This window comes from Stegostoma tigrinum, chromosome 21 (genome assembly GCF_030684315.1).
Source record: "Stegostoma tigrinum isolate sSteTig4 chromosome 21, sSteTig4.hap1, whole genome shotgun sequence".
Taxonomy (NCBI): Eukaryota; Metazoa; Chordata; class Chondrichthyes; order Orectolobiformes; family Stegostomatidae; genus Stegostoma; species Stegostoma tigrinum.
Window position 1 is genome coordinate 56,869,322 of NC_081374.1, and position 27,070 is coordinate 56,896,391.

The 27,070-nt window shown below is 43.4% G+C and overlaps 1 protein-coding gene across 14 annotated transcripts in view; it reads left to right on the forward strand.

The window, feature by feature from the left end:
- LOC132210854 (utrophin-like) overlaps positions 1–27,070 on the forward strand; it is a 247,310-nt gene that overhangs the window by 206,158 nt on the left and 14,082 nt on the right. Inside the window, exons 2-4 of one of the 14 annotated variants that reach the window (XM_059653535.1) lie at positions 11,276–11,433; positions 11,706–11,872; positions 15,099–15,210. The exons of the other annotated variants lie outside the window; for them this stretch is intronic. Coding sequence (XP_059509518.1) covers positions 11,276–11,433; positions 11,706–11,872; positions 15,099–15,210 — 437 coding nt within the window. The remainder of the gene's footprint in view (positions 1–11,275; positions 11,434–11,705; positions 11,873–15,098; positions 15,211–27,070) is intronic. 14 annotated transcript variants of the gene reach the window in all.

The following is a 27,070-nucleotide window of genomic DNA, read 5'->3' on the forward strand; positions in this document are numbered from 1 at the left end:
CTTCAAACATGGCACGAGTGCCAGTAATACCGGGATGGTCCAGTTACTTTGAGTGGAGAACTAACTAGCGTCGGTTGAGAGAGGCACAACAGGAGCATTGTTGCCAGTTATTGAATAGGTTTGCAACAACAGAGTGAGAAAATTTCTTCGGTCTTTTGGAGAGATACTGTCCTTGCAGTGCAATAAAAATGACACTGAACTGATTCATTCCAGTGTTTTAGACCTGAAGATTTAAGAACAGAATTAGATCATTCAGCCCATTGAGTGGGATCTATCATTCTCAATCCCATTCTCCTTTGTCCATACTAAGCAAGAACATATCTATCTATGCCTGAAATCAACTCTGACTTGGCCTCCACAGCTTTCTACATCAATGAGTTCCACAGATTCGCAACTTTCTGACTGAATAAATTCCTCCTCATCTCCATCCTGAAGGGTGGTCCCTTTGACTCTGAGGCTGTGCCCTCAGGTCCAAGTCTCTCCGACTCGTGGAAACAACATCTCCGTGTGCACTCTATCCAGGCCTGACTGACCTTCAGTGTGACCCCCTTCATCCTTCTAAACTCCGTCGAGTACAGACCCAGAGTTCTCAGCCACTCCTCACATGACAGTCCCTTCATCCCCAGGATTATGTTTGAGAACCTCCGCGAGACCCTGACAAAGGCCCGCACATCCTTCCTTAGATAGATGGCCAAAAACTGCTCTTAATATTCCAAATGCAATATGACCAGAGCCTTACACAGCCTCAGCAATACATCTCTGCTCTTGTATTTTTGCCGTCTTGAAATGAATGCTGACATTGCATTTGCCTTCCCAACTGCCAACTGAACCTGCATGTTAAAAGAATTCTGAACTGGGGCATCTTTGTGCTTCAGATTTCTGAAGCCTTTCCCCATTTAGAAAATAGTCTATGCCTGTAATGCCACTTCTCGAAAGACTCTCTGTGACCTCCCAACCCCCTCAACACTGCCTGCCTTTCCACCTATCGAAATGTCATCTGCAAACTTAGCAACAACCCACTATGGACAACAATACCATCAGTTCCTTTGTCCAGATTGTTAATGTATAATGTGAATGGCTGTAGTCTAAACTCTGATGACTGCGGAACTCCTATAGTTGCTGGCTGCCATCCTGAAAAAGACCCTTTTATTGCCACTCTGTGCATTCCGCCAGTTAGCCAATTCTCTGTCCGTGGCAGTACCTACTCCCGAACACCATAAGCTCATTTTTTTAAATTTTGAAGCCTCCTGTGTGGGACCTTCTCAAAGGCTTTCTGGAAATCCAAACAGATAAAGTTCAATGGTTCTCTTTTGTTTTAACTCACTGGTTACATTCTCAAAGAATCTAACAGAGACCTTCCCTTGACAAAGTTGTGTTTTCTCAGCCCAATTTAGCATGTATTTCCAAGTATTACCATGTACTTCCAAGTACTCTCCGGCCTCATCCTTAATAATGGACTCTAAAATCTGACCTAATGACCAGCGCCAGGCTAACAGGTCTATAATTTCTTGTCTTTTGCCTCCCTCCATTTTAAACAGGGGCGTTATATTTGCCATTTTGTACTCCTTTGGGACCCACCCTGACTCCAGTAATTCCTGAAAGATCACCAATAACTGCATGGCTTTTTCACTTATCTCCTTCAGAACTCTGGGGGGCAGTCCATCTGGTCCATGTAATTTACCATCTTCTCGGAATTATAGAATTCCTACAGAGCGGAAAGAGGCCATTGGGTCTGCACCATCTCCGCAAAGAACATCCCACCGAGACCCAGCCCTGTACTGTTTCCCCGCAAGCTCACATTTGCCATGGCTGATCCACCTTGCCTGCACATCTTTGGACTGTGGATGGAAATCAGAGCACCTGGCGGAGACCCGTGCAGACATGGGGAGAATGTACAAATTCCACACAGACCCTTCAGCTTCTCCTTTGAGATGGCCACCACACTCACTTCTGCTTCAGACTCCCTTAAAGTTCTACTACTGGTGCCTTCCAACCTGAAGACTGATGCAAAATACTTGTTCAGTTCCTCTGCCATTTCTTTGTTCCCCAACACGACTTATTTGGCCCCTCTTGAAATTTTCTTTGGATTTTCAGGGGTGTTTTACAATAACAATATCTACTTTATTGTGTTGACAAATGGATTATTTAGATCATCACAGAAACAAAAAGCAAAATTCATCAGTACTCTCAATTAACAATCATATATATATATTAATATCACAATCAATGCATTTCCATCAGGTAAGCACGTAGCTGGAACTTTCTAACCTGGCAGTTTTCACTTTTCATTTCTCAGATTTCACTCTCAGACAGAACAGTTGATGTTGACACACTGTTCATTAAAAATAGCATCCACTGTATTTTTCCCCATGTTGTAGCTCGTGGGCTTGTGTCACCTTAACCCATAGAGTCCATGTTCATTTTCAAGCAAGTTATTACTTTCGTGATTTCAGGTGTTACATTCAGAAGGGTACCATGCTGCAATTCGAGCCTGCAGTTTCCAGAGTCATCCCAATGTGGAAGATTTTGAAAAGTATCTAAGTTTCCCTAATTTACTTGTCTTTTAGATCCAAACTGATGAAGACCACGGTCCAGATTTCTGTTCTTAACAAGAATGCCTATTTATTACAACTGCATAGATTCTAGCTACAGTCAGATATTTACAAACATTGGACACATATCTGTACAAATTAAAACTGTAAGCCCCCTGTTAACTCATCTTCCTGCAGACAAACATCGAGGGGAGAGGGATAAAACATGGATATTATAGGTGTAAAAAAAAGGCTAAGTAAGCTGTTCAGTGGTCCCTGTTCACAGGATTTGCAAAGATGATCTTGAGGATATAAAACAAATGAATAAATATCCCGGAGTGACTTATTATCTATTAAAACATGTGTTGATGATATGGCATTGCTATGATCATAAAATAGAACGTTGTCCAATTTCCTATGAGCATTACCGTAGTTTTCATTTGTATTCTCCATGTCGGGAACATACTTAATTAGTACTTTACTGATTAAGCGACCTTTGCTCATCTACAGTGTTCAGTTGCAAACAGCCAATAGTTTATTATTCTAATTTCGTAACTTTGGTTTGGAATTTTGTCATAGGAAATGTATTTCACCTACATTACCCTGTGTAATTATAGCCAATCCTCCATTGGCAAAGAAACACAACTACAGAAGTTAATAAAAGAAAGAAGTGCATTTATGTAGCTCATTTTATGGTCTCAGGCATAAAAAGTACTTTATAGGCAGCTAAACTACCTTTGAAATGTCGTCACTGATGTAGCATAAGAAAACCTGTTGTATTTAAAATAGTCAGAAGTAAAGAAATATGAAATAATAAAGAAAGAAGAAATAGTAAAATAGATATGAAATTATGAATGTAAAGAAATATAAAATCTTCAGCCCTTTGCGAGTGGAGACGTAGAATCAGGAGATGCAGAGTCAGTATGGAGCCTACCAGGGAGGAGGCAATTCTGGATCTGGTGTTGTGCAACGAACCGGATTTGATCAGGGACCTTGAAGTAAAGAAGCCATTAGAGGTAGTGACAATAATATGATAAGTTTTAATCAGCAATTTGAGAGGGAGAAGGGAGAATTGGAAGTGTCAGCATTGTAGTTGAAGAAAGGGAACTATGGAGCGATGAGGGAGGAGCTGGCCAAAGTTCAATGGTTCAATACCGTAGCAGGGATGGCAGTGGAACAACAATGGCAGGTATTTCTGGATATAATGCAAAAGGTGCGGGATCAGTTCATTCCAAAGAAAGATCCTAAGGGGAGGCAGGGGCGGCCGTGGCTGACGAGGGAAGTTAAGGACTCTCTAAAGATAAAAGAGAAGTATAACATAGCAAAGATGAGCGGGATGCCGGAGGACTGGGAAGCTTTTAAAGAGCAACAGAAGATCACTAAAAAGGCAATACGCGGAGAAAAAAATGAGGTACGAAGGAAAACTGACCAAAAATATGAAGGAGGATAGTAAGGATAACAAAGTGTGGAGCTGGATGAACACAGCAGGCCAAGCAGCATCTCAGGAGCACAAAAGCTGACGTTTCAGGCCTGGGTGAAGGGTCTAGGCCCGAAACGTCAGCTTTTGTGCTCCTGAGATGCTGCTTGGCCTGCCGTGTTCATCCAGCTCCACATTTTGTTATCTTGGATTCTCCAGCATCTGCAGTTCCAATTATCAAGGAGGATAGTAAAAGGTGTGTTGAAAAAAAAAATGGTTAAGACTAGAATTGGGCCCTTGAAGACAGAAACAAGTGAATTTATTATGGGGATCAAGGAAATGGCAGAAGAGTTGAGTAGGTACTTTGGAACTGTCTTCACTCGGGAAGACACAAGCAATCCCCCAGATATAATAATGGCTGAAGGACCTAGGGTAATGGATGAATTGAAGGGTATTTATGTGAGGCAAGAAATGGTGTTGGATAGACTGTTGGGTCTGGAGGCTGATAAGTCCCTGGGACCTGATGGTCTGCATCCCAGGGTACTTAAGGAGGTGGCTCTGGAAATCGTGAACGCATTGGTAATCATTTTCCAATGTTCTCTAGATTCAGGATCAGTTCCTGCGGATTGGAGGGTGGCTGATGTTGTCCCACTTTTCAAGAAAGGAGGGAGAGAGAAAACAGGAAATTATAGATCGGTTAGCCGGACGTCAGTGGTGGGAACAATGCTGGAGTGAATTATAAAAGATGAAATTACAACTCATTTGGATAGCCGTAACAGGATAGGTCAGAGTCAGCAGGAATTACGAAGGGGAAATTGTGCCTGACTGATCTTCTGGAATTTTTTGAGGATATAACTGTGAAGATGGACAAGGGAGAGCCAGTGGATGGGGTGGACCAGGACTTTCAGAAAGCCTTTGATAAAGCCCCACAGAGGAGATTAGTGAGCAAAATTAGGGCACATGGTATTTGGGGCAAAATACTGACTTGGATTGAAAATTGGCTATCTGACAGGAAGCAGAGAGTAGTGATAAACGGGTCCCTTTCGGAATGGCAGGCGGTGACCAGTGGGCTACCACAAGGTTCAGTGCTGGGACCGCAGCTGTTTACAATATACATTAATGATACAGATGAAGGCACTAAAAGTAATATTAGCAAATTTGCCAATGACACAAAGCTGGGTGGCAGTGTGAAATGTGAGGAGGATGTTATGAGAATACAGGGTGACTTGGACAGGCTAGCGGAGTGGACGGATGCATGGCGGACGCTGTTTCATGTGGATAAATGTGTGGTTATCCATTTTGGTGACAAGAACAGGAAGGCAGATTACTATCTAAATGGAGTCAGGTTAGGTCAAGGGGGAAGTACAACAAGATCTAGGTGTTCTTGTCCATAAGTCAATGAAAGCGAGCATGCAGGTACAGCAGGCAGTGAAGAAAGCTAATGGCATGCTGGCCTTCATAACAAGAGGAATTGAGTATAGGAGCAAAGAGGTCCTTCTGCAGCTGTACAGGGACCTGGCTTAGAAGGATGAGAGGGTGTCTGATTGAGACGTATAAGATTGTTAAAGGATTGGATACTCTGGAAGTAGGAAGCATGTTTCCGCTGATGTGTGAGTCCAGAACCAGAGGACACAGTTTAAAAATAAGGGGTAGGGCATTTAGAACAGAGTTGAGGGAAAACTTCTTCACCCAGAGAGCAGTGGATGTATGGAATGCTCTGCCCCAGAAGGCAGTGGAGGCCAAGTCTCTGGATAGTTTCAAGAAAGAGATGGATAGAGCTCTTAAAGACAGTGGAATCGAGGGTTATGGGGATAAGGCAGGGACAGGATACTGATTGTGGATGATCAACCATGATTATAATGAATGGTGGTGCTGGCTCGAAGGGCCGAATGGCCTACTTCTGCACCTGTTGTCTATTGTAAAAGTTAATTGTATAAGAATGATTAAGACGGTCCCATATTTCTGGTGTTGGCAGCTTGTTCAGATAGGGAAAGCAAGGTTGATCTTGATTCTGCTCCTGTTTGTTACACAGAAGCCTCTTCGAGCAACAATTCTTGCATGTTGATGGGACGTTGAAACGCAGGTAGATTATCATGATCACTTGTTGAAAATGGATAGCAGCTAGTAGTTCTCTTTCCTCTCAACCAGTGACCAGTAGGCAATGGTCAAACAGTACCTAACCCAGAGGTCACAAGCTCCCCTGAGACATGATGTCAGTTGAGTCTCGTGAATAACTACCCGCTCATGGACTGTCTGCCGATAAAGCATGGTATTAAATCTCACATACACTGCTCTCAACCATTTTATTCGAAGTATTTATCACTCGTTGTATAGAAACAGATCACACAAACTGAATTGGCATCTGCACAAATACCAACATACAAGTTCCATATAGTGGCATTTTGTTTAAAGTTGTATTTATAAAATGATCGGGTGAAGTATTAATCTTCACAAATCATATTAAGATGCTACAGAAATCTATGGAAGTGAGAAATTTGTTTTTTGATTCAATACATGTGTGACAAATGACAATTCAAAGAGATCTTTGTTTCAGCTGGAGTGGGTTGCGGAGTCGGCCTCATTCGGGGCATTTAAGTGACTATTAGACAGGCATATGGATGGTCATATAAGATAGGGGTGGAGTTAGATAGACCTGAGGTTTAGGGTAAAAGTTCGGCACAACATTGTGGGCTGAAGGGCCTGTACTGTTCGATGTTCTATGTACCTTACGCTGTATTCAAATAAGTAAAGTCAGTCAGTGACGTTCTGCAACTTCCTTTTCCAGAAGTATGAGTGGAAGAATCAGAGTGCTTTCTTTGAAAATTGGCTTGACGTGACTCTACAAGGGTCATCTGGAGGAAAAATACAAGTGTCAGTACTAAATCTATCATTGCTGATACACATGTAAACTGTAGATTTAACTGTATGTAAACTTTGTTCAACAAACTAGCACACTCAATAAACTGACAAAAATTATACACCAGATGTTTACTGTATTCTCATCATCTTGTGATGTATGGTGAGGATGCAAGTGAAAAGGCACTCTGCCAGTAAGTTTTAATTGAGGCAAAGTTGCCTCATGACTGAAGTCATTTATGCTGTAAATGAGGGAGAACAGTGATGTGTATATCCCAGATAATAAAATGTGAGGCTGGATGAACACAGCAGGCCCAGCAGCATCTCAGGAGCACAAAAGCTGACGTTTCGGGCCTAGACCCTTCATCTGATGAAGGGTCTAGGCCCGAAACGTCAGCTTTTGTTCTCCTGAGATGCTGCTGGGCCTGCTGTGTTCATCCAGCCTCAGATTTTATTATCTTGGATTCTCCAGCATCTGCAGTTCCCATTATCACTGATACAATGTGTATATCCCATGCGTTATGTTCCTATTATTGAGTGTGTGTTTTTTGCGTGTGTGGACCTATTGATCAACTGGAATTTTTGATTATTCAGCTCATTCCTGGTACCGCAGGTGCTGTTTAACAAAAGGTTTGCTGTATTAGTATATTTCTGTATTTAGTCACTGCCACATGAGTGTTAAGTCATAACTTGGTCTGTGCAGAATGTGCACAGTGCATTCCTGCAAGATAAATGATGCGCTACATATGTATGATGCTATTGTTTCTCAAAGGCACTAACCTTAGCGGCTGTTTTTGTGACCAATAATGTTTTCATCATTCGCACTGGGAAAAAGATTTGGAAGTGCTGTATGACTCTACTGCTCACTTGCAGAAGTGATAACACTGAATGTGAGGTAATGTTTTTGCCCATTTGTTGTTCTGTTGGTCAGCAATGTATCTCACAAACTAATGGGCATATTTCATTGAAAGCTGGTACGTACGGGTATGGTCCAAGGAAGAACTGATTAGTTTTTGACAGATCCAGATTTATTTCTCTATTTTTTAAAGCAACAGTTAAAATTGGTCGGATAGGCAAATGATCATCTTTCTGGAATATTATTGATTGATTTAGAATGTTGTGGATTGTGTCAGCCCTGATAGTAGAATTTGTCATAACTATCAAAACATGAGCAGATTTTTGAGAGCAGATTATCAAATTGGCCTGAAGCTTTCTCAGTGAGATGGAAGCTTTTAAGAAAAGGATTTATTTTATCGGCCTTGCATTTACAAAGAATCAGTCAAGTGGAGAAATGCCTCAAAGAAAAGCTGTGTAATTATAGTCTCATGGATGTTTTTTGCACAGGAGGAGGCCATGCGGTCCGTAGTTCCTGCACTGCTCAACAAAGATCTGTCTGCATCGAACTCACTTTGGCTCATAGCCCTGGAGCCTACGGCAACACAAGTGAATATCTAAATACTTAAATATTCAGACACTTTCTGAATCAGCCACACTTTCAGTCAGTGAGCTCAGGACTCCCACCACACTGGGAAAATAGGTTCTCCTCAACTCCCCTCTTAGCTTTCTACCTGTGAACTTCAATCTATGCCCCCTGTGTATTGACATGTCTACGAATGGAAAAAGCAGCTTCCAGTTATCCTTTCTATGCCCTTCAAAATCTTAAACATCTTTACCAGTTCCCCTTGTCTGCTTCAATCTTGGCATCGGTCAGATGGGCAGGTCAGTGGCAGATTCATTTTGCCTGAAGAAGGATTAAGATAAGAGAGTACTTAATGTGGCAAAGCCTGTCGTGCCCGATGGAGGTCAGCAACGGCAGTCAGCAGTGAAGTCCACCGGCAAGGATGGGCGGGCCTTAGCCCAGCGCAGGGGAATACGAACCGTCATGGGGGAAGCCTCGGTCAGAGTGTCTGAAAACTCGTGGCTTAAGAAAGGACTGTAATGTTTGACTTTTTAAACTTTTGTTTTTATTTTTCTACTGTTATACTAAGAAGACTGTAGTGCTGAACTTTTTAACGTATTCAATTATTTTTATAACATAGAGCATGGAACGGTACAGCTCAGTACAGGCCCTTCGGCCCACGATGTTGTCCCGAACTATTACCCTCATCCCAAGGTCTGTCTCACCTCCACCACTACCTTATACTGTCATCCATGTACTTGTCTAATGGCCGATTAAATGCCCCTAATGAGGCCGACTCCACTACCCTCTCCGGCTTTGCGTTCCACTCCCCTGCGACTGAGTAAAGAAGGATGGATAAATTTTCTACATTTGCAACTGAAATTTCGTACCGAGGTACTTTGTACCTGAGATGGCACCGTCTGAGGTGGCATTGCACTCCTGTACCCTGTATTGAATATGTGTGATAATAAAACCTAAGTCTAAATCTAATGCATAGCAGGACACTGGGAAGCTGAGAGGAGAAAAGGGATCCTAGGGTGCTAGTTCATAAATTCCTGAAGGGGTCAGGTCAGGCTAGTAAGGGTTGTTACAAAGACATATGGGACATCTCCCTTTATCAGATGGTAAGAGTGGGGAGGTCACTTTGTGCTGTTTAAAAGTTTGGTTAGGCCACAGCTGGAGTTGTGTGTGGCATTTTGGTCACCACCCATCAGGAAGGATGTGATTGCACTGGAGGGAATGAAAAGGATGTTGCATATGTTGGAGCATTTTAGCTGTGAAGAAAGGCTGGAAAAATTCAGATTATTTTCTGTGAAGCAGAGAAGTTTTCGGGGTTGAGTGGAGGTCCTGATAGAGGCATTTAAGATTATGAGAGGTAAAGATAGGTTGAGTAGAAAGCATTGTTCCCCTTAGTTAAATCATCAATAACGGTAGGGCATAATGTTAAAGAGAAACACGGGAAATTTAGCGGAGGTTTGAGGAAAATCGTTTTCATCCAGAGTGTGGCAAAGGTCTGGAATGCATTGCCTGGGAGGGAAGTTGAAACAGGAAACCTCACACCCTTTGAAAAGTACTTGGATGAGCACTTGTAATGGCATAATATTTTTGAGAATGGTCTAGTGTGTAAAAATGGGACTAGTATATGTCGCAGTGTGTTTTTAGAGGTACAGCCTTAGTGGGCCGTAGGACCTCTTCTGTACTCTATGATTCCATGAGAACTCCCAGCCCAGGCAGCATCTTGGTTTTTTCAGTAATGTCCAGGATCACACCCTTCATAGTGTGATCCCTTGCCTTGTTAGCCCTCCCGAGTTCGTCAGCTCACACTTTTCCTGGTTGAGTTCCAATTGCTGTGTCCAGCTGACCAGTGTGCTGATCTCCTCCTGAAGTTTATTCTTTCTGTCTGTCAACCAATTTTGGGTCCAGTGTACCACTTTGCCTTTGATCCCATGGCTGTTATTTACATGACCATTCCGTCGATATCCTCCTCACTAAATTAGTCATTCGCTAGCAACACGGTCATACACACTGTGTTTAAGCCAAAATGATGAATCTCGTTGACAAATTTCAAGGGTCCTTGTGGCAAGCCCTGCACAACCCCACTCAAAGCAAACATCCTGTCAAATAGATATCCCTCTACCATCAATCACCCTGTGCTCTCTGCCTCAGCCAGTTTTGGCTCCAGCGTGCCTCTTTGCCTTTGATCCCGTTGACTGTTGCTTTCTTGATCAGTCTGCCAAGGGGGGCTTTACTAAGTCCACATCGAATGCATAAGCTCATCAACACTCCAACATCTCCTCAAAAAAGGATCAAATTTCTGAAACGTGACCTCACCTTAACAAATCCATACTGACTATCCCTGATTAGTTCATGCAAGTACATTCTACCCCTAAGAATGCCTCTTTATAGCTTCTCCAGTGCTGAGATTATTCTGACTGGCCTTTAATTTCCTGGTCTGTTCCTCTCTCCATTTGTTCATCGTAGGACAATGTTCATCGTCCTTCATGACTTCACGTGTGATTGACAAGGGTTTGAAAATTGCTGACAGGGGCCCAAATATCTCCTCCCTCACTTCCCTTGCTCGCTGGTATACATTTCAGTTCGGCCTGTAGATGTATCCACTTTTAAATTTGCTGAACCAGCTGCATCTTCCGATGTCTAAACTTCTGATGTTCCTAGGTCCTCTGCCCTGATATCAATACTTGCAGTGTCCTTTTCCATTGTAAAGATTGACACAAAGTATTCATTGAGGACGGTGCCCATGTTTTCCAGGTCCACACAAAGATTATCTCTGTGAAAAGAACGAGGAGATATTAGAGAGGTTTGAGATTTACAATCAAGAAAGAAATGACTTCCTTGGAGAATCATACAACATACATTGTCCATTGGTGCCAAGAAACAGAAGTTTTTGTTTCCACAGTTGTTTGCAAATAGCCAATCAAGATCATAAAATAATGTTTTAAGATAATTTACAAAGCAAGGCAATTGAGGAAGATATATTGGATGTATTGAACTCTTAACTACCTCCCTTAAGTTTCGGAATATCAAGCTTTTACTTATGGATAACTTTTGCAGACCTCTTCAAACAAGGAGCTGAACCCACAGAATTATGTGACCAACAAAGCCTGAGCCTTTTGCTTCACAATGCAGTCCAGATCCCTCGGCAGCTGGGTGAGGTACCTTCATTTGGAGGCAGCAACATTGAACCAAGTGTCCGCAGTTGCTTCCAACATGTAAGTGTGCTCTGCGCCACTTCAGAAGGTCAAGCGGGTCTACTTGCCAGTATGAATTTTGTGCTCATTTTCGGTTTGAATTAGTTCCAGAGGCCAACATGTACCACCACTAATCCAAGGCTATCATGTTTATAAATAGTCAATGTTTTTAATCATTAATTTAATAAAAACAATGTCAGAAACCCCAATGATAGTGTATTAGATATGTCTGAGGATAGCGGATGTAAACTTGACATAATTAATCATGCAGCTGATCTTTTATTTTCTTCTAGGGCCAGAACAAACCAGAGATTGATGTTAAACACTTTGTAGAGTGGATGAGATTGGAGCCTCAGTCCATGGTGTGGCTGCCTGTTCGACACCGTGTGGCAGCTGCTGAAACTGCAAAACATCAGGCTAAGTGTAACATCTGCAAAGAGTACCCACTCGTAGGTTTCAGGTGAGATGTGCAAACCAGCAGAAAGTTAGAGGGAGTTAGTTTTTAAAGAAAGCTTTTACTTTAGATGTTCTATTAGAAACTCCATCAGTCAACAACACAACTGAGATCATCACAAAACCCGAACAAATTCATGGACCAGAGAAGTAATTAGGACAAATTAAGTATCAACTTCTTTACCTTAATTTTTTGTGAGAGGTGAGTGCTGCATGCTTTTGGTATTTTGTTCGCAGTTGCATTGATCACAGACACTGTGGCTCAGAACGGATTGTGACTCGACTTCCGGTTGGTTCTGTAATTTGCAATTATTGGGAATTTACAGAAAGGCCTTTTTATTAGTCCTGTAATCAGTGTGTGTGCATCCTATGAAAGTGATTGCTGTGTTGTTGCTAAATGATCGATAAAACTTCTTGTCCACAACTAGTAAATTAAATTGCAGATTTGGACAGGATTTCTAAGGGGTAAATTGAACCTTTTTGGTTAACTATTCTCCTACATTTCTAAGATTGGCCATCTTGGAGAAGGTGCGTGTTACTGCCATTGATCTGACCAAACAACTCTCTGTCTGAGAAGAACTGGAGTGAGAGCCCAACTGTGGATGAAACTATGACTGCCGTAACCAAATCAAGAGCAACAACGACCCGGAGTCAATTGAATTCCATCTGAAGCTTGAGGAATGGTGGCCTAACTCTGAAGGCCAAGGTCTGTTAGCTTTTCATGGACTATGAGGAACAGGGCAGGATTTCACAGAATCTTTAAGATGCCATATCTTGTACAAAACTGAAGGAGAAATGTCAGATTGCTCAAAGAACCATGAGATCACCAGCCTTTGCATTGCTGGGAAGATTCTGGCAAGGTTACTTCTGAATAGGTTTATACCACCATGGCGAATGAAAACCTTCCGTGCGAAGGGAACTTTGTGAAAATGTTGGAGAGAGACAGAGCAGGACCAATTTACAATAACGATTCCAGGGTTGAGATATCTCATTATGAAAATTGATTAGAGGAATTGGGACAGCTTTCCTCGAAGATGCTGAGACTTAGAAGAGATTATTTTGAATCTTGCAAAATCATTTGAGGTCTGGTCAGAGTAGACGAGGGGAAGACTTTGCTACTTGTGACAGAATTGAGAATAAGATGCAGAGGTTTGAAGTGATTGACTAAAGAAGTAACTGCAGTGTAAGAAATAGCTTTATCACAGTCTATAGAATGCATTACCAAGAGGAGGCAGTTTCAGTAAAAGATGCAAGAAAGCACTAGTTGATTAATTAAAGAGAAATAATGTGCAGGTTAAGGAAAAGGCACTAATTTGTGATATGTATTTGGAGATCTAGTTCAAACATGATGGACCAAATGGCTTCCTTTTACTGTGATTTGGACTTAAAATTACTTTAAAGTAAAGTGTAATTGGCTCTGGGACACGGCGGAAAAGGGTGAGGTAAACAGGACGTGAGTGATCGCAGACTTGACAGTTCGAGGGACAGATAGGAGATTTTGTAGCCGCAATCAGGAATCCAAACACAAAACTTGCATGAAAGAACAAAGAAGAGGAATAGATTCAGTTGCCCTGAGCGAAGACTGTGACCACACCTTCACCCGCTGTTGGAGAATCTGCCTGATATGAATGAACCAACCACCAATAGGTCCGCAACCAAAAAGCACAACTTTGCTCGCGTGTTCATCCAGTGAGAAGCACCAAGAGGAAGGCAGCCTTTTTCCTACATTTTGTAAGCTTGACCATTTGGGAAGAGAGCCCCCCTTCTCTGACATTCTGTTCTCTAAAGATCAAATGTATTGGTTCCTGATGTTGCGTGAGGCCAGTGAACTTCCACAATTCTACCACACTGTTGCTTCCAAATCTATTTCTTTCCTTACCATCTTCTCATGTTTCATCTTCTCAATCAACCGTCTGTCTGTGTTTCTTCCGAATGTTGTTCAGAAAAGTAATTCCTTTCATCCCTTTAACTTCCAAATTATGTTTGTTCCTCACGGAAACTGGTATTCTGCTTCACTTTATCTATTGCCTTGAAAATTCTGGACTAATCTGTAATTGACAGTGAGTTTCCTGTTAGCAGTGCTATTTACAAGAGGATTAACTGAACTTAACCACTTCAGTGCATAATTTAATATTGCCTTGCATATCTCCAAAAATTTTAAGAGCCTGCTGTTTGTACTTTTATGTTGGTTTTCATGGCTATTTAGTTTCTGCTCACACATTTGAGTGCTTGCTGAGTCTCAGAGTTTGGCTTCATGACAGGAATCCTGAAGGCAATATCCTCTGTTTTGCACCATCTCATCGTATTGATGACCTACATTCTGTATGCAGTTCTATCCATTCATCTGTTGATAATTTCACACTACATTGATCAAGTCCTTCCATTTCATGAGAACATTTTCCATTCTTGCAAGGGATTTGGCTATCACTGGTGAAGTTATCATTTGTTGTCCTTCACTAATTGCCGTTGAACTGAGTGGATGGCTGGGAGGGTGGTTCAGAGCTACCTACATTGCTGTGGCTCTGCAGCCACATGTAGTGGTGTAAGGATGATCGAATACTCCCCGAAAGGACATGAGTGAATCGGATGGGTTTTTACCAACATTTGTTGATAGTTTCATGATAGTGTTGCTGGAAATAACTTTTAGTTCTGAGTATTTTTTAATGAAATGTAAATTTGACCAGCTACAGTGTTGGAACATGAACCTACATTCTCCAGAGCATTTCGCTCAATGATATTGCCACTATACCACTGTGACTCAGCCATTATTGCAGTTTATTTCTTCGCTATTTCTTCTCTTTCCCTGGAGTACTTCCCTTCTGCTGTCTGAGCTGAAAATGTGTGTCCTCCTCCTTCAGTGTTGCCTTTACAGCTTCACATGTTACAATCGCTGCTCGTCAGATTTACCTTTTCCAGGAAGATTCTGGCAAGGTTACTTCTAAATAGGTTTATGCCACCGTGGCAGATGAAAACCTTCCATACTATGGGAACGTTGTAGCGCAGAAGCAATTTAAATAATTCCAGGGATGGGATATCCCATTATGAAAATTGACTGGGGGAGTTGGGACAGTTTTCCTCGACTGACCTAGCATTTGCTTCTCCCCACACAATTTTGCCGTTTCTTCAAAATAAAAAAAATACATAATTTAACTACTTAACTTGCATTCCTTGGATGGTTAAAAATATCCAAACAAAAATGAACATTTCTCTTACTTCTTGTTCTTCCTTAATAGGTGCCGCAGCCTCAAACACTTAAATTATGACATCTGCCGAAGCTGTTTCTTTTCGGGACGCACATCCAAGGGGCACAAGTTACATTACCCAATGGTGGAGTACTGCACTTCAGTGAGTAATACATTGTTCCACTTGATAGAATTATTCCGATCTGTGGAAACTTAGGGATTTAACCATTTAAATACAATCTGCCCTCAAAGTTGAAGTAGTTTGCTAAAATGATAAAAGGCCAACAGCTTAAATCAGGCTTCAATACCAGAAATACAATGTTGTGCAGAAGCTCTTTGAGGTCAAGTTGAGGCTCACGCCCACTCTTTTCTCCAGCTTTGTCACCACCATTCTTAATCTCATCAAGAACAAGCTTCTCAGTGGCCTGGACAGGATGGATGGAAAACCTTTTCACCTCAACCAGTTAAAATCACCGAAGAAAATGACACTGACCTCGCTTATGGAGCTTCAGTATGTGGTTCACAACGTCATTTTCGCTCGCAGAAGTCTTCAAATCTCCCTTAAGGCCTTTGCAGAAGTATACTGAAGAATTAGCCTCAACCTTAAATTTGCCACCCAGGTTGATGGGGTTGTTAGGAAGGCATACCGTGTGTTAGGCTTCATTGGTAGAGGGATTGAGTTTCGGAGCCATGAGGGCATGTTGCAGCTGTACAAAACTCTGGTGCAGCCGCACTCGGAGTATTACGTACAGTTCTGGTCGCCGCATCATAGGAAGGATGTGGAAGCGTTGGAAAGGGTGCAGAGGAGATTTACCAGGATGTTGCCTGGTATGGAGGGAAGGCGTTATGAGGAAAGGCTGAGGGACTTGAGGCTGTTTTCGTTCGAGAGAAGAAGATTAAGAGGCGACTTAATAGAACCATACAAGATGATCAGAGCATGAGATAGGGTGGACAGTGAGAGTCGTTTGGCTCGGATGGCCATGTTTGACACGGTGGGGCATAGCTTTAAATTGAGGGGTGATAGATATAGGACAGAAGCCAGAGGTAGGTTCTTTACTCAGAGAGTAGTAACGGCATGGAATGCCCTGCCTGCAACAGTAGTAGACTTGCCAACTTGAAGGGCATTTAAATGGTCGTTGGATAAACATATGCATGATAATGGAATAGTGTAGTTTTGATGGGCTTCAGGTTGGTTTCACAACATCAAGGCCGAAAGGGCCTGTACTGCGCTGTTATGTTCTGTGTTCGAACCTCAAGATGACTCAAATCCTTTACCAATCTGTCAAGTTGTGGCCCATCTTTTCATCAAAATTAATAGAGAAATCCTCCCAAATGTAGAACATTTCCCTTAGATGGGACGCTCTCTCTCTTTTAAGGCTGACATCGATACAGAGATTCTAACATTACGTCCAATCTGCGAGTGGCACCTTTGGACTCCAGAGGATGAGAATGCACAATTGTGACATCTGTGCTGATCGCAAGATCCTTGAGTTCAAGGCATGCATCGTTCAGCCTCTTCTATATGACTGTGAAACCTGGATAACATAGAGCTGCCACTTCAAGACCCTTTCAGCACAGTTTTGTCATGGATTCTCCACATCAGCTAGGAGGAAAAACCTCCTAGCATCAGCATTGATGCCATGATGATTTGAAACAAACCCCATTGGGCTGGCCATGTACTTTGGATGCCTAAGTTATGACTACCAAAGTAAATTTTTGCCAACTCAAGGAAGGCATCTGATCAAGAAGTAAAAGGAAGCATTTCAAAGACCTTGAAATGTTCCTTCAAGAAATACTACATCGAGGTCAAAGTATGGGATATCCCCATTCAGAAGAAACCAACTTGGTGAATCTCCTGTATGAAGGCACATAATTCTTCAACAGCACCAGACAAGAAGTTGAAGTGTGGGAAAGGAACTGGAGAAAGGAATGCTGGTGTTCTCAAGGCCAAGACCACTTCCATCACACTGAAAGACCTCCTAAACATGTGGTCAGATATGTGGCTCTAGTTGAGGCTAATCAACCCGCACAGAGCTCATGACCTGTGATATGGAATTTCCAAGCTGGGCAATCATACTCATCAGCCAGTGATGGCTCTTAATATTGTGCAGAATGTGATTTGATCACAAATGAGTACTGTGTGTAGCTTTGAGCATTGCCACAGAAAGACCAGGTTTTATAGAATAATCAGAATGGTGCTGCATGAGAAACTGGAATTAGGAGGAGATAGGTGATACTTAATTGTTATTTGTTTCTGGGCCATTGGCATCGCTAACTGGGCCAGCATTTACTTCCCATCCTTAGTTACCCTTGTAATTGGTGAATCAATGTAGCCCATGTGCTGTAGGTAGACTCAGTCAGTCAGGGGAGAATTTCCAGGACTTTGACCCAGTGGTAGTGAAAGAACAGCAATATATTTCCAAGTTGAGATGGTGAGTGGCTTAGACAGGGTGTTGTAGGTGGTGCTGTTCCCATATATCTGTTACGCTTGCCCTTGTAGCTGAAATTTGTCATAGGTTTGGAAAGTCCTGTCTCAGGATCTTTTGCAGATTTCTCAGTGCATCTCATAGATGGTGCACACTGCTGCTATTGAGCACTGCAGGGAGGAGGCTGCTTTTTCCTGGATGGTGTCGAACTTCTTGAGTGCTTTCGCAGCTGCACCCATCTAGGCAAGTGGGGATTATTCCACCATTCTTCTGACTTGTTCCATGTAGCTGGTGGACAGGCTTGGGGAATCAGGAGGTGAGTCACTTGATGCAGTAATCGGAGCTTTGGGCCTGCTCTAGTAGCCACTGCATTTAAATAGGAAGTCCAGTTGAATTTCTGTTCAGTGGTAAAACCCGGGATTTTGATAGCGGACAATTCAGTGATGGTGACACCTTTGAATGTCAAGGGACAATTTATGGATTTTCTCTTCCTGGAGATGGTCATTACCTGGTATTTGTGCAGTATAAATGCGACTTGCCAATTACCAGCCCAAGCCGAGACATCGTTCTGGCCTTGTTGCATTTGGACATGGACAGATTCAGTATCTGAGGAGTGGTGAATGATGCTGAATATTCTGCTATCCCTGGTGAACATCCCCACTTCTGAGCTTATGATGGAGAGATGATGGGATAAATCAGCTGAAGATGGTTAGGCTTCGGACTGTACCCTCAGGACCTCCTGCAGGTGACCTCTAACAACCAAAATGCCAATCATGAGAGGCGATGACCTAATGGTATTATGACTAGACTATTAATCCAAACACTCAGGTCATGTTCTGAGGACCTAGTTCAAATTCCACCATGGCACATAATGGAATTTAAATTCAATGAAAATCTGGAATTAAGCGTCTAATGATGATCGTAAATCCATTGCCAATTGTCGGAAAACCCCATCTGATTCACTTATGTTCTTTAGGGAAGGAAACTGCGTGGCCTGCTGTGGCCTACATGGAACTCCAAATATCAGTTGGGCAATTTGGGATGGGCAATAAAAGCTGGTCTAACCAGCAATTACCTCTTTCCGATTCAAGAATGAAAAAATATCGTCCTCTGTACAGATATTATTCCAACCAGTGGTGAGTTTCTGCTGGATTCCCACCAGCTCCAGTTATGCGAGCGCTCTTTGATGCCACACTCGGTCAAATGTAGCCATCCTTAGCTCACCTCGGGAATTCAACTCTTTTGACCATGTTTGAACAAAAGCTGTAATGAAGTCAGGAGCTGATGAGGTGGCAGAATTGAGGATCTTCTACAGGGATCCGAGGGATGTGGCATATCGAGATTTCCAGAAAGAATTTGACCAGTTGCTGCATAAAAAAGTGAACCAGAAGGTTAGATCCAAGGGGATTAAGGGTAGAATATTGGTTTGAATAAAGGGCTGGCTAACTGACAGAAAGCTGAGTGTCAGGATAAATGAGTCTTTGCCTGGATGGTGAATTGTTACTGGTGGGTTGCTGCGGGGTTCAGGCCTCTGACCTGAACTATTTGTAACGTATACAAATGATATGTAAGCAGAGACAAAATGTAACATAACAGAATGCGTGGATGATTCTGAAAGAGATGGGAAAACAGCCTGTGATGTGAAATAAAACAGAGACAGCTGAATATTGACAGGTGAGGAGAATGGACCAGAATCTGGCAGGTGGTTAATGTGCATAAGCACAAGGCTTGCCTATTTTGTCCATGAAAAAAAGAGCGAATTTTTATTTAAATGGAGGGAAGGTTCAAAGTGTGTCAGTGCAGAGTTGTCTGGCTGTCTTTGTAGCTGAAAGTGGGTATGCAGGAAGAGCATAGCATAAGAAAGGCAGATGGAACTCTGGCATTTATCACCAAAGGACTGGATCATTAAAGTAACACAGTGTTTTTCCGAACACATTGGGTGTTGGTGAGACCAAAGTATTGTGTCCAGTTTTGATCCCCTTACTGAGGATGGATACATCTGCACTGGAGGCAGTTCAGAGGAGGTTGGACTGATTGATTCCCGGGATGAAAGGGCTGTCATATGAGAAGTTGCTGAGTAGCTTGTGCCTGTACTTGCTGGTGTTCGAGAGAGTGAGGGGGTGGTTCTGATTGAGGTATATAAAATAGTAAAGGGGATTGAGAAGATGGGCATTGAGCACATGTTCGCCATTGTGGGACAGTCTCAAACAAGAAGCTGTAGCTATCGAGTGAGAGATGGAATGTTCAAAATGGAGATGAGGAGAGAGTTGTGAATCTGTGGAATTCATTGCCCCTGAATGCAATGGAGGCAGCACCAATCGACCGATTCAAGAAAGAAATAGATATGTTTCTGATGAAAAATAGGGAGAAAGGGCCATGGGGAGCAGGCAGGAGAGTGGAGTTGAGATCAGGAAAGGATCAGCAACCACGGCTAACAAGATAAGTCAGGGACAGGATGAAAGCAAAAGAAAAAGCATAAAATGTGTTGTGGTTAGTGGGAAGCCAGTGGATTGGGAAGCCTTTCGAAAACTAGCGGCGGACATGTAAAAAGGCAATAAGGGGGAAGATGATGAAATTTGAGGGCAATATTAATGAGGGTAATATGGAAAAAAATTGCATGAGTTTTTTTCAGCTAGAAAAGGTATGAGAAAGGCAAGAGTACAAATAAAGAGAACAAAGAAAATTACAGCACAGGAACAGGCCCTTCGGCCCTCCGAGCCTGCTCCGATCGAGATCCTCTGTCTAACCTGTCACCTATTTTCTAAGGGTCTGTGTCCATTTGCTCCCTGCCTATCCATGTACCTGTCCATAAGACCATAAGACATAGGAGTGGAAGTAAGGCCATTCGGCCCATCAAGTCCACTCCGCCATTTCAGTCATGGCTGATGGGCATTTCAACACCACTTGCCTGCACTCTCCCCATAGCCCTTGATTCCTTTTGAGATCAAGAATTTGTCGATGTCTGCCTTGAAGGCATCCAACGTCCCGGCCTCCATGCACTCTGCGGCAATGAATTCCACAAGACCACCACTCTCTGGCTGAAGAAATGTCGTCTCATTTCAGTTTTAAATTTACCCCCTCTAATTTTAAGGCTGTGCCCACGTGTCCAAGTCTCCCCGCCTAGCGGAAACAACTTCCTAGCGTCCACTCCTTCTAAACCATACATTATCTTGCAAGTTTCTATTAGATCTCCCCTCAACCTTCCAAACTCTAACGAGGACTATCCCAGGATCCTTAGCCGTTCATCATACGTTAAACCTACCATTCCAGGGATCATCCGTGTGAATCTCCGCCGGACATGCTCCAGGGCTAGTATGTCCTTCCTGAGGTTCAAAATTGGACACAGTATTCTAAATGGGGCCTAACTAGAGCCTTCTAAAGCCTCAGAAGCACATCGCTGCTTTTATATTCCAACTCTCTTGAGATAAACAACAACATTACGTTCGCTTTCTTAATTACGGACTCGACCTTCAAGTTAACTTGTAGACAATCCTGGACCAACACTTCCAGATCCCTTGGCACTTCTGACTTGCGAATTTTCTCACCATTTAGAAAATAGTCCATGCCTGTATTCTTTTTTCCAAAGTGCAAAACCTCACATTTACTCACATTGAATTTCATCAGCCATTTCCTGGGTCACTCTCCTAAACTGTCTACATCTTTCTGCAGCTTCCCCACCTCCTCAGTACGACCTGACTGTCCACCTATCTTCGTATCATCGGCAAACTTCGCCAGAATGCCCGCAGTCCCTTCATCCAGATCATTAATATATAAGGTGAACAGATGTGGCCCCAACACTGAACCCTGCGGGACACCGCTCGTCACCGGTTGCCATTCTGAAAAAGAGCCTTTTATCCCAACTCTCTGCCTTCTGTCAGACAGCCAGTCCTCAATCCAAGCCAGTAGCTCACCTTGAACACCATGGGCCCTCACCTTGCTCAGCAGCGTCCTGTGAGGCACTGTATCAAAGGCCTTTTGGAAGTCTAGATAGATAACATCTACTGGCATTCCCTGGTTTAACATACTTGTTACCTCTTCAAAGAATTCTAATAGGCACGACGTCCCCTGACTAAATCCATGCTGACTTGTTTTAATCTGACCCTGCACTTCCAGGAATTTAGAAATCTCATCCTTGACAATGGATTCTAGAATTTTACCAACTACTGAGGTTAGGCTAATCGGCCTGTAATTTTCCATCTTTTGCCTTGATCCTTTCTTAAACAAGTGAGTTACAACAGCAATTTTCCAATCATCTGGGACTTTCCCTGACTCCAGTGACTTTTGAAAGATCACGACCAATGCCTCCGCGATTTCCTCAGCCACCTCCCACAGAACTCTAGGATGTAGCCCATCGGGGCCAGTAGATTTATCAATTTTTAGACCCTTTAGGTTTTCTCGCACTTTCTCTTTTGAAATGCCTACCGTACTCAACTCTGCCCCCTGACTCTCCCTAATTGTTGGCATACTACTCATGTCTTCCACTGTGAAGACTGACGCAAAGTACTTATTGAGTTCTTCAGCTATTCCCTGATCTCCCATTACTAGCCTTCCAGCATCAATTTGGAGCGGCCCAATATCTACTTTGGCCTCTCATTTGTTTCTTGTGTATTGAATGAAGCTTTGACTATCATTTCTAATATTACTAGCTAGCCTACCTTCAAAATGATCTTCTCCTTCCTTGTTGCTCTCTTTGTTATCCTCTGTCTGTTTTAGTAGCCTTCCCAATCTTCTGATTTCCCAGTGCTCTTGGCCACTTTATAGGCTGTCTCTTTTACTTTGATATATTTCCTGACTTCCTTTGTCAGCCATGGCTGTCTAATCCCACCCCAGATAATCTTTGTTTTCTTTGGCATGAACCTCTGTACTCTGTCCTCAGTAACACGTATAAACTCCTGCCATTGTTGGTCTACTGTCTTCCCCGCTAGGCTCTGCTTCCAGTCGATCTTCGTCAATTCCCCTCTCATGCCCCTGTAATTACCTTTATTTAACTGGAATACCATTCCATCCGATTTTGCCTTCTCTCTTTCAAACTGCAGACCGAACTCTCCCATATTATGATCACTGCCTCCTAAGTGTTCCCTTACTTTAAGATCTTTTATAAAGTCTGGCTCAGTGCATAGCACCAAGTCCAGAATAGCCTATTCCCTTCTGGGCTCCATCACAAGCTGTTCCAAAAAGCCATCCTGCAAACATTCCATGAACTCTTTTTCTTTGGATCCACCAGCAACATTATTCACCCAATCCACCTGCATGTTGAAGTCCCCCATGATCACCGTGACCTTGCCTTTCTGACGTGCCCTATTTATTTCTTGGTGCATCTTGCGCCCCTCATCCTGATCACTGTTAGGAGGTGTGTACATAACTCCCATTATAGTTTTTTTTGCCTTTGTGGTTCCTCAATTCCACCCACATAGACTCCACATCTTCTGACCCTATGTCATTTAGTGCCGTAGATCTCATTCCATTCTTAACGAACAAGGGAACCCCACCCGCTCTGCCCACCTCCCTCTCTTTTCGATATGTTGTGAATCCTTGGATGTTTAACTGCCAGTCCTGAGCTCCCTGCAACCATGTCTCTGTGCTGCCTACCACATCATAATCATTCAAGAGGATTTGTGCTGTTAATTCATCTACTTTGTTGCGAATGCTAAGAGCATTTAGATGAAGTGTCTTAATGCAAGCTTTCTTATCAATATGAGAGAGGTTGGACATGCCAAGATGCCTTAAGTTATCCTTCCTTTTTGCTGTATTCCTAGTCTGCCTCGAGCTTAAATCCTCCTGTACACATGCTATCCTGTTGCTTATCTTTCCATTTAACTCCATACTCCCTGTCTCTTTCACTTTCCCTTCCCCCCGACTCACGAGTTTAAAGTCTGACTGACCACCCTATTCATCTTTTTTGCTAGAACACTGGTTCCAGATCGGTTCAGGTGGAGACTGTCCCGATGGTACAGATACCCCCGGTTCCAAAACTGATGCCAATGCCCCATGAAATGGAATCCCTCTTTCCCACACCAATTCCTTCGCCACATGTTTACTTCCCTAACTTTCTTTTCCCTATGCCAATTGGCACGTGGCTCGGGCAGTAATCCAGAGATTATGACCCTTGAGGACCTGTACTTCAATTTCTTTCCTCGTGTTTCATAATCCCTGAGCAGGACCTCTACCCGAGCTTTGCCTATGATGTTAGTCCCAACGTGGACCACAACAACCGGATCTTCCCCCTCCTGCTCCAATATCCTTTCAACCCGGTCGGAGATGTCTCGCACCCTGGCACCGGGCAGGCAACACACCGTGAGGGACGCCCGATGCAGCTTGCACAGGATACTATCTGTCCCTCTAATTATAGAATCCCTGATAACAACTACCTGTCTTTTTGCTCCCCCCCTCTTGAATGACCTTGTGCGCCACGGTGCCATGGTCAGCTGGCTCATCCTGTCCACAGTCCTTTTCCTCAACCGTACAGGGAACAACAATCTCATACCTGTTGCAGGTATCTGTCCAGATATATCTGAAAAGACGCTAATGTGTCTGCGTCTACCAGCTCCGCTGGCACCGCGTTCCAGGCACCCACCACCCTCTGTGTATAGAACTTTCCACGCCTATCTCCCTTAAACTTTCCTCCTCTCACTCTGAACTCATGACCCCTAGTAATTGAGTCCCCCACTCTGGGGAATAAGCTTCTTGCTATCCACCCTGTCTCTCCCCTCATGATTTTGTAGACCTCAATCAGGTACCCCCAATCTCCATCTTTCTCATGAAAATAATCCTAATCTACTCAACCTCTCTTCATAGCTAGCACCCTCCATACCAGGCAACATCCTGGTGAACCTCCGCTGCACCCTGCCCAAAGCGTCCACGTCCTTTTGGTAACGTACACAGTACTCTAAATGTGGCTGAACCAAAGTCTTATACAACAGTACATGACCTGCCAACTCTTGTACTCAGTACCCCGTCCGATGAAGGAAAGCATGCCGTATGCCTTCTTGACCACCCTCTTCACCTGGCTTGCCACCTCCAGGGAACAATGGACCTGAACACCCAGGTCTCTCTGTTCATCAATTTTCCCTAGGACTTTACCATTTACTGTATAGTTCGCCCTTGAATTAGATCTTCCAAAATGCATCACCTCACATTTGCCCGGATCGAACTCCATCTGCCATTTATCTGCCACACTCTGCAGTCTATCTATATTCTGCTGTAATCTCTGACAGTCCCCCTCACTATCTGCTGCTCCACCAATCTTCGTGTCATCTGCAAACTTGCTGATCAGACCACCTACACCTTCCTCCAAATCATTTACGTATATCACAAACAACAGTGGTCCCAGCACAGAACCTTGTGGAACACCACTGGTCACAGGTCTCCAATTTGAGAAACTCCTTACTACCGCTACTCTCTGTCTCCTGTTGCCGAGCCCATTTTTTTTTTATCCATCGAGCGAGCACACCCTGGACCCCATGCGACTTCACTTTCTCCATCAGCCTGCCATGGGGAACCTTATCAAACACCTTACTGAAGTCCATGTAAATGACATCGACAGCCTTTCCCTTTCAATCAACTTTGTCACGTCGTCAAAGAATTCTATTAAGTTGGTTAGACATGACCTTCCCTGCACAAAACCATGTTGCCTATCACTGACAAGCTGATTTGCTTCCAAATGGGAACAGATCCTATCCCTCAGTATCTTCTCCAGTAGCTTCCCGACCACTGACGTCAGGCTCACTGGTCAATAATTACCTGGGTTATCCTTGCTAACCTTCTTAAACAAGGCGACAACATGAGCAAGTCTCCAGTCCTCCGGGACCTCACCCGTGTCTAAGGATGCTGCAAAGATATCTGTTAAGGCCCCGGCTATTTCCTGTCTCGCTTCCCTCAATAACCTGGTATAGATCCCCACCTTAATGCCTTTTTGGAGACCCAACACTTCATCCTTCCTTGTGTCAACTTGACCTGGAGTAAGCAAACATCTATCCCTCACATCACCATCTGTCATGTCCCTCCCCTTGATGAATACCGATGCAAAGTATTTGTTAAGAATGTCAAGATAATACAATGTGAGGCTGGATGAACACAGCAGGCCAAGCAGCATCTCAGGAGCTTTTGTGCTCCTGAGATGCTGCTTGGCCTGCTATGTTCATCCAGCCTCACATTGTATTATCTTGGAATTCTCCAGCATCTGCAGTTCCCATTATCTCTGTTAAGAATGTCACCCATTTTCTCTGACTCAGTGCATAACGTTGCTTCTTTGTCCTTAAGTGGGCCAATCCTTCCTCTAGTTACCCTCTTGCTCTTTATATATGAATAAAAGGCTTTGGGATTTTCCTTAACCATGTTTGCCAGCAATATCTCATGTCTTCTCTTAGCCCTCTTCATCCCTCGTTTCAGATGCGCTCGAAATTCCCCGTGTTCTTCCAAAGATTCATCTCTCTTCAGTCGCCTGGACCTAATCTATGCTTCCTTTTTCCTCTTGGCTAGTCTCACAATTTCATCTGTCACCCATGGTTCCCTCATCTTGCCTTTTCTGTTCCTCATTTTCACAGGAACATGTCCTGCACGCTAATCAAACTCTCTTTAAAAGCCTCCCACATATCAAATGTGGATTTACCTTCAAACAGTTTCTCCCAATCTAAATTCCCCAGATGCTGCCAAATCTTGGTATAGTTGGCCTTCCCCCAGTTTAGAACTCTTCCTTTAGGACCACTGCCATCCTTGTCGATGAGTATTGTAAAACTTAGGGAATTGTGGTCGCTATTTCCAAAGTCACTCCCTGCTGTAATTTCAACCATCTGGCTGGGTTCATTCCCCAGCACCAGGTCCAGTATGGCCCCTTCCCGAGTTGGACTACATACACACTGCTCTTGAAAACCCTCCTGGACACACCTTACAAATCCTGCTCCATCTTGACCCCTAACACTAAGTGAATCCCAGTCAATGTTGGGAAAATTAAAATCTCCCATCACCACCACCCTGTTTCTCCTACACCTTTCCATTATCTGTTTACATATTTGTACCTCTATCTCACGCTCGCTGTTGGGAGGCCTGTAGTACAGCCCCAGCATTGTTACTGCATCCTTCCTATTTCTGAGTTCTACCCATATTGCCTCAATGCTTGAGCCCTCCATGGGGCCCTCCTTCAGTACAGCTGTGATATCGTCTTCGACCAGTATTGCAACTGACATTAAAAAGTAGCAGTAGATCACTGGAAAAGGAGGCTGAAGAATCAGTATGAGGAATGAAGAAATGGAAGAGGAACTGAACAGGTACTTTGTATCAGTCTTCATGGTGGAAAACACCCATCGCATACTAGAACTTTGAGAGTTAGGGGCAGTGGTGAATTTCATAGCCATAACTAAGGAAAAGGTGCTCGGGAAGCAGAAAAGTCTGAAGGTGGACCAATCACCCCTGGACCAGATGGACTGTACTGCAGAGTTCTGAAGGAGATAGCTGAGGAAATTGTTGAGGCATTCGTGGTGATCTTTCAGGAATCACTGGAGATAGGGAGGATCTCAGGGATTTGGAAAATGGCTAAAGCAACACCCCTGTTTATGAAAAGAGAGAGGCAGAAGAAGGGAAATTATAGGCCAGTTATCCTGA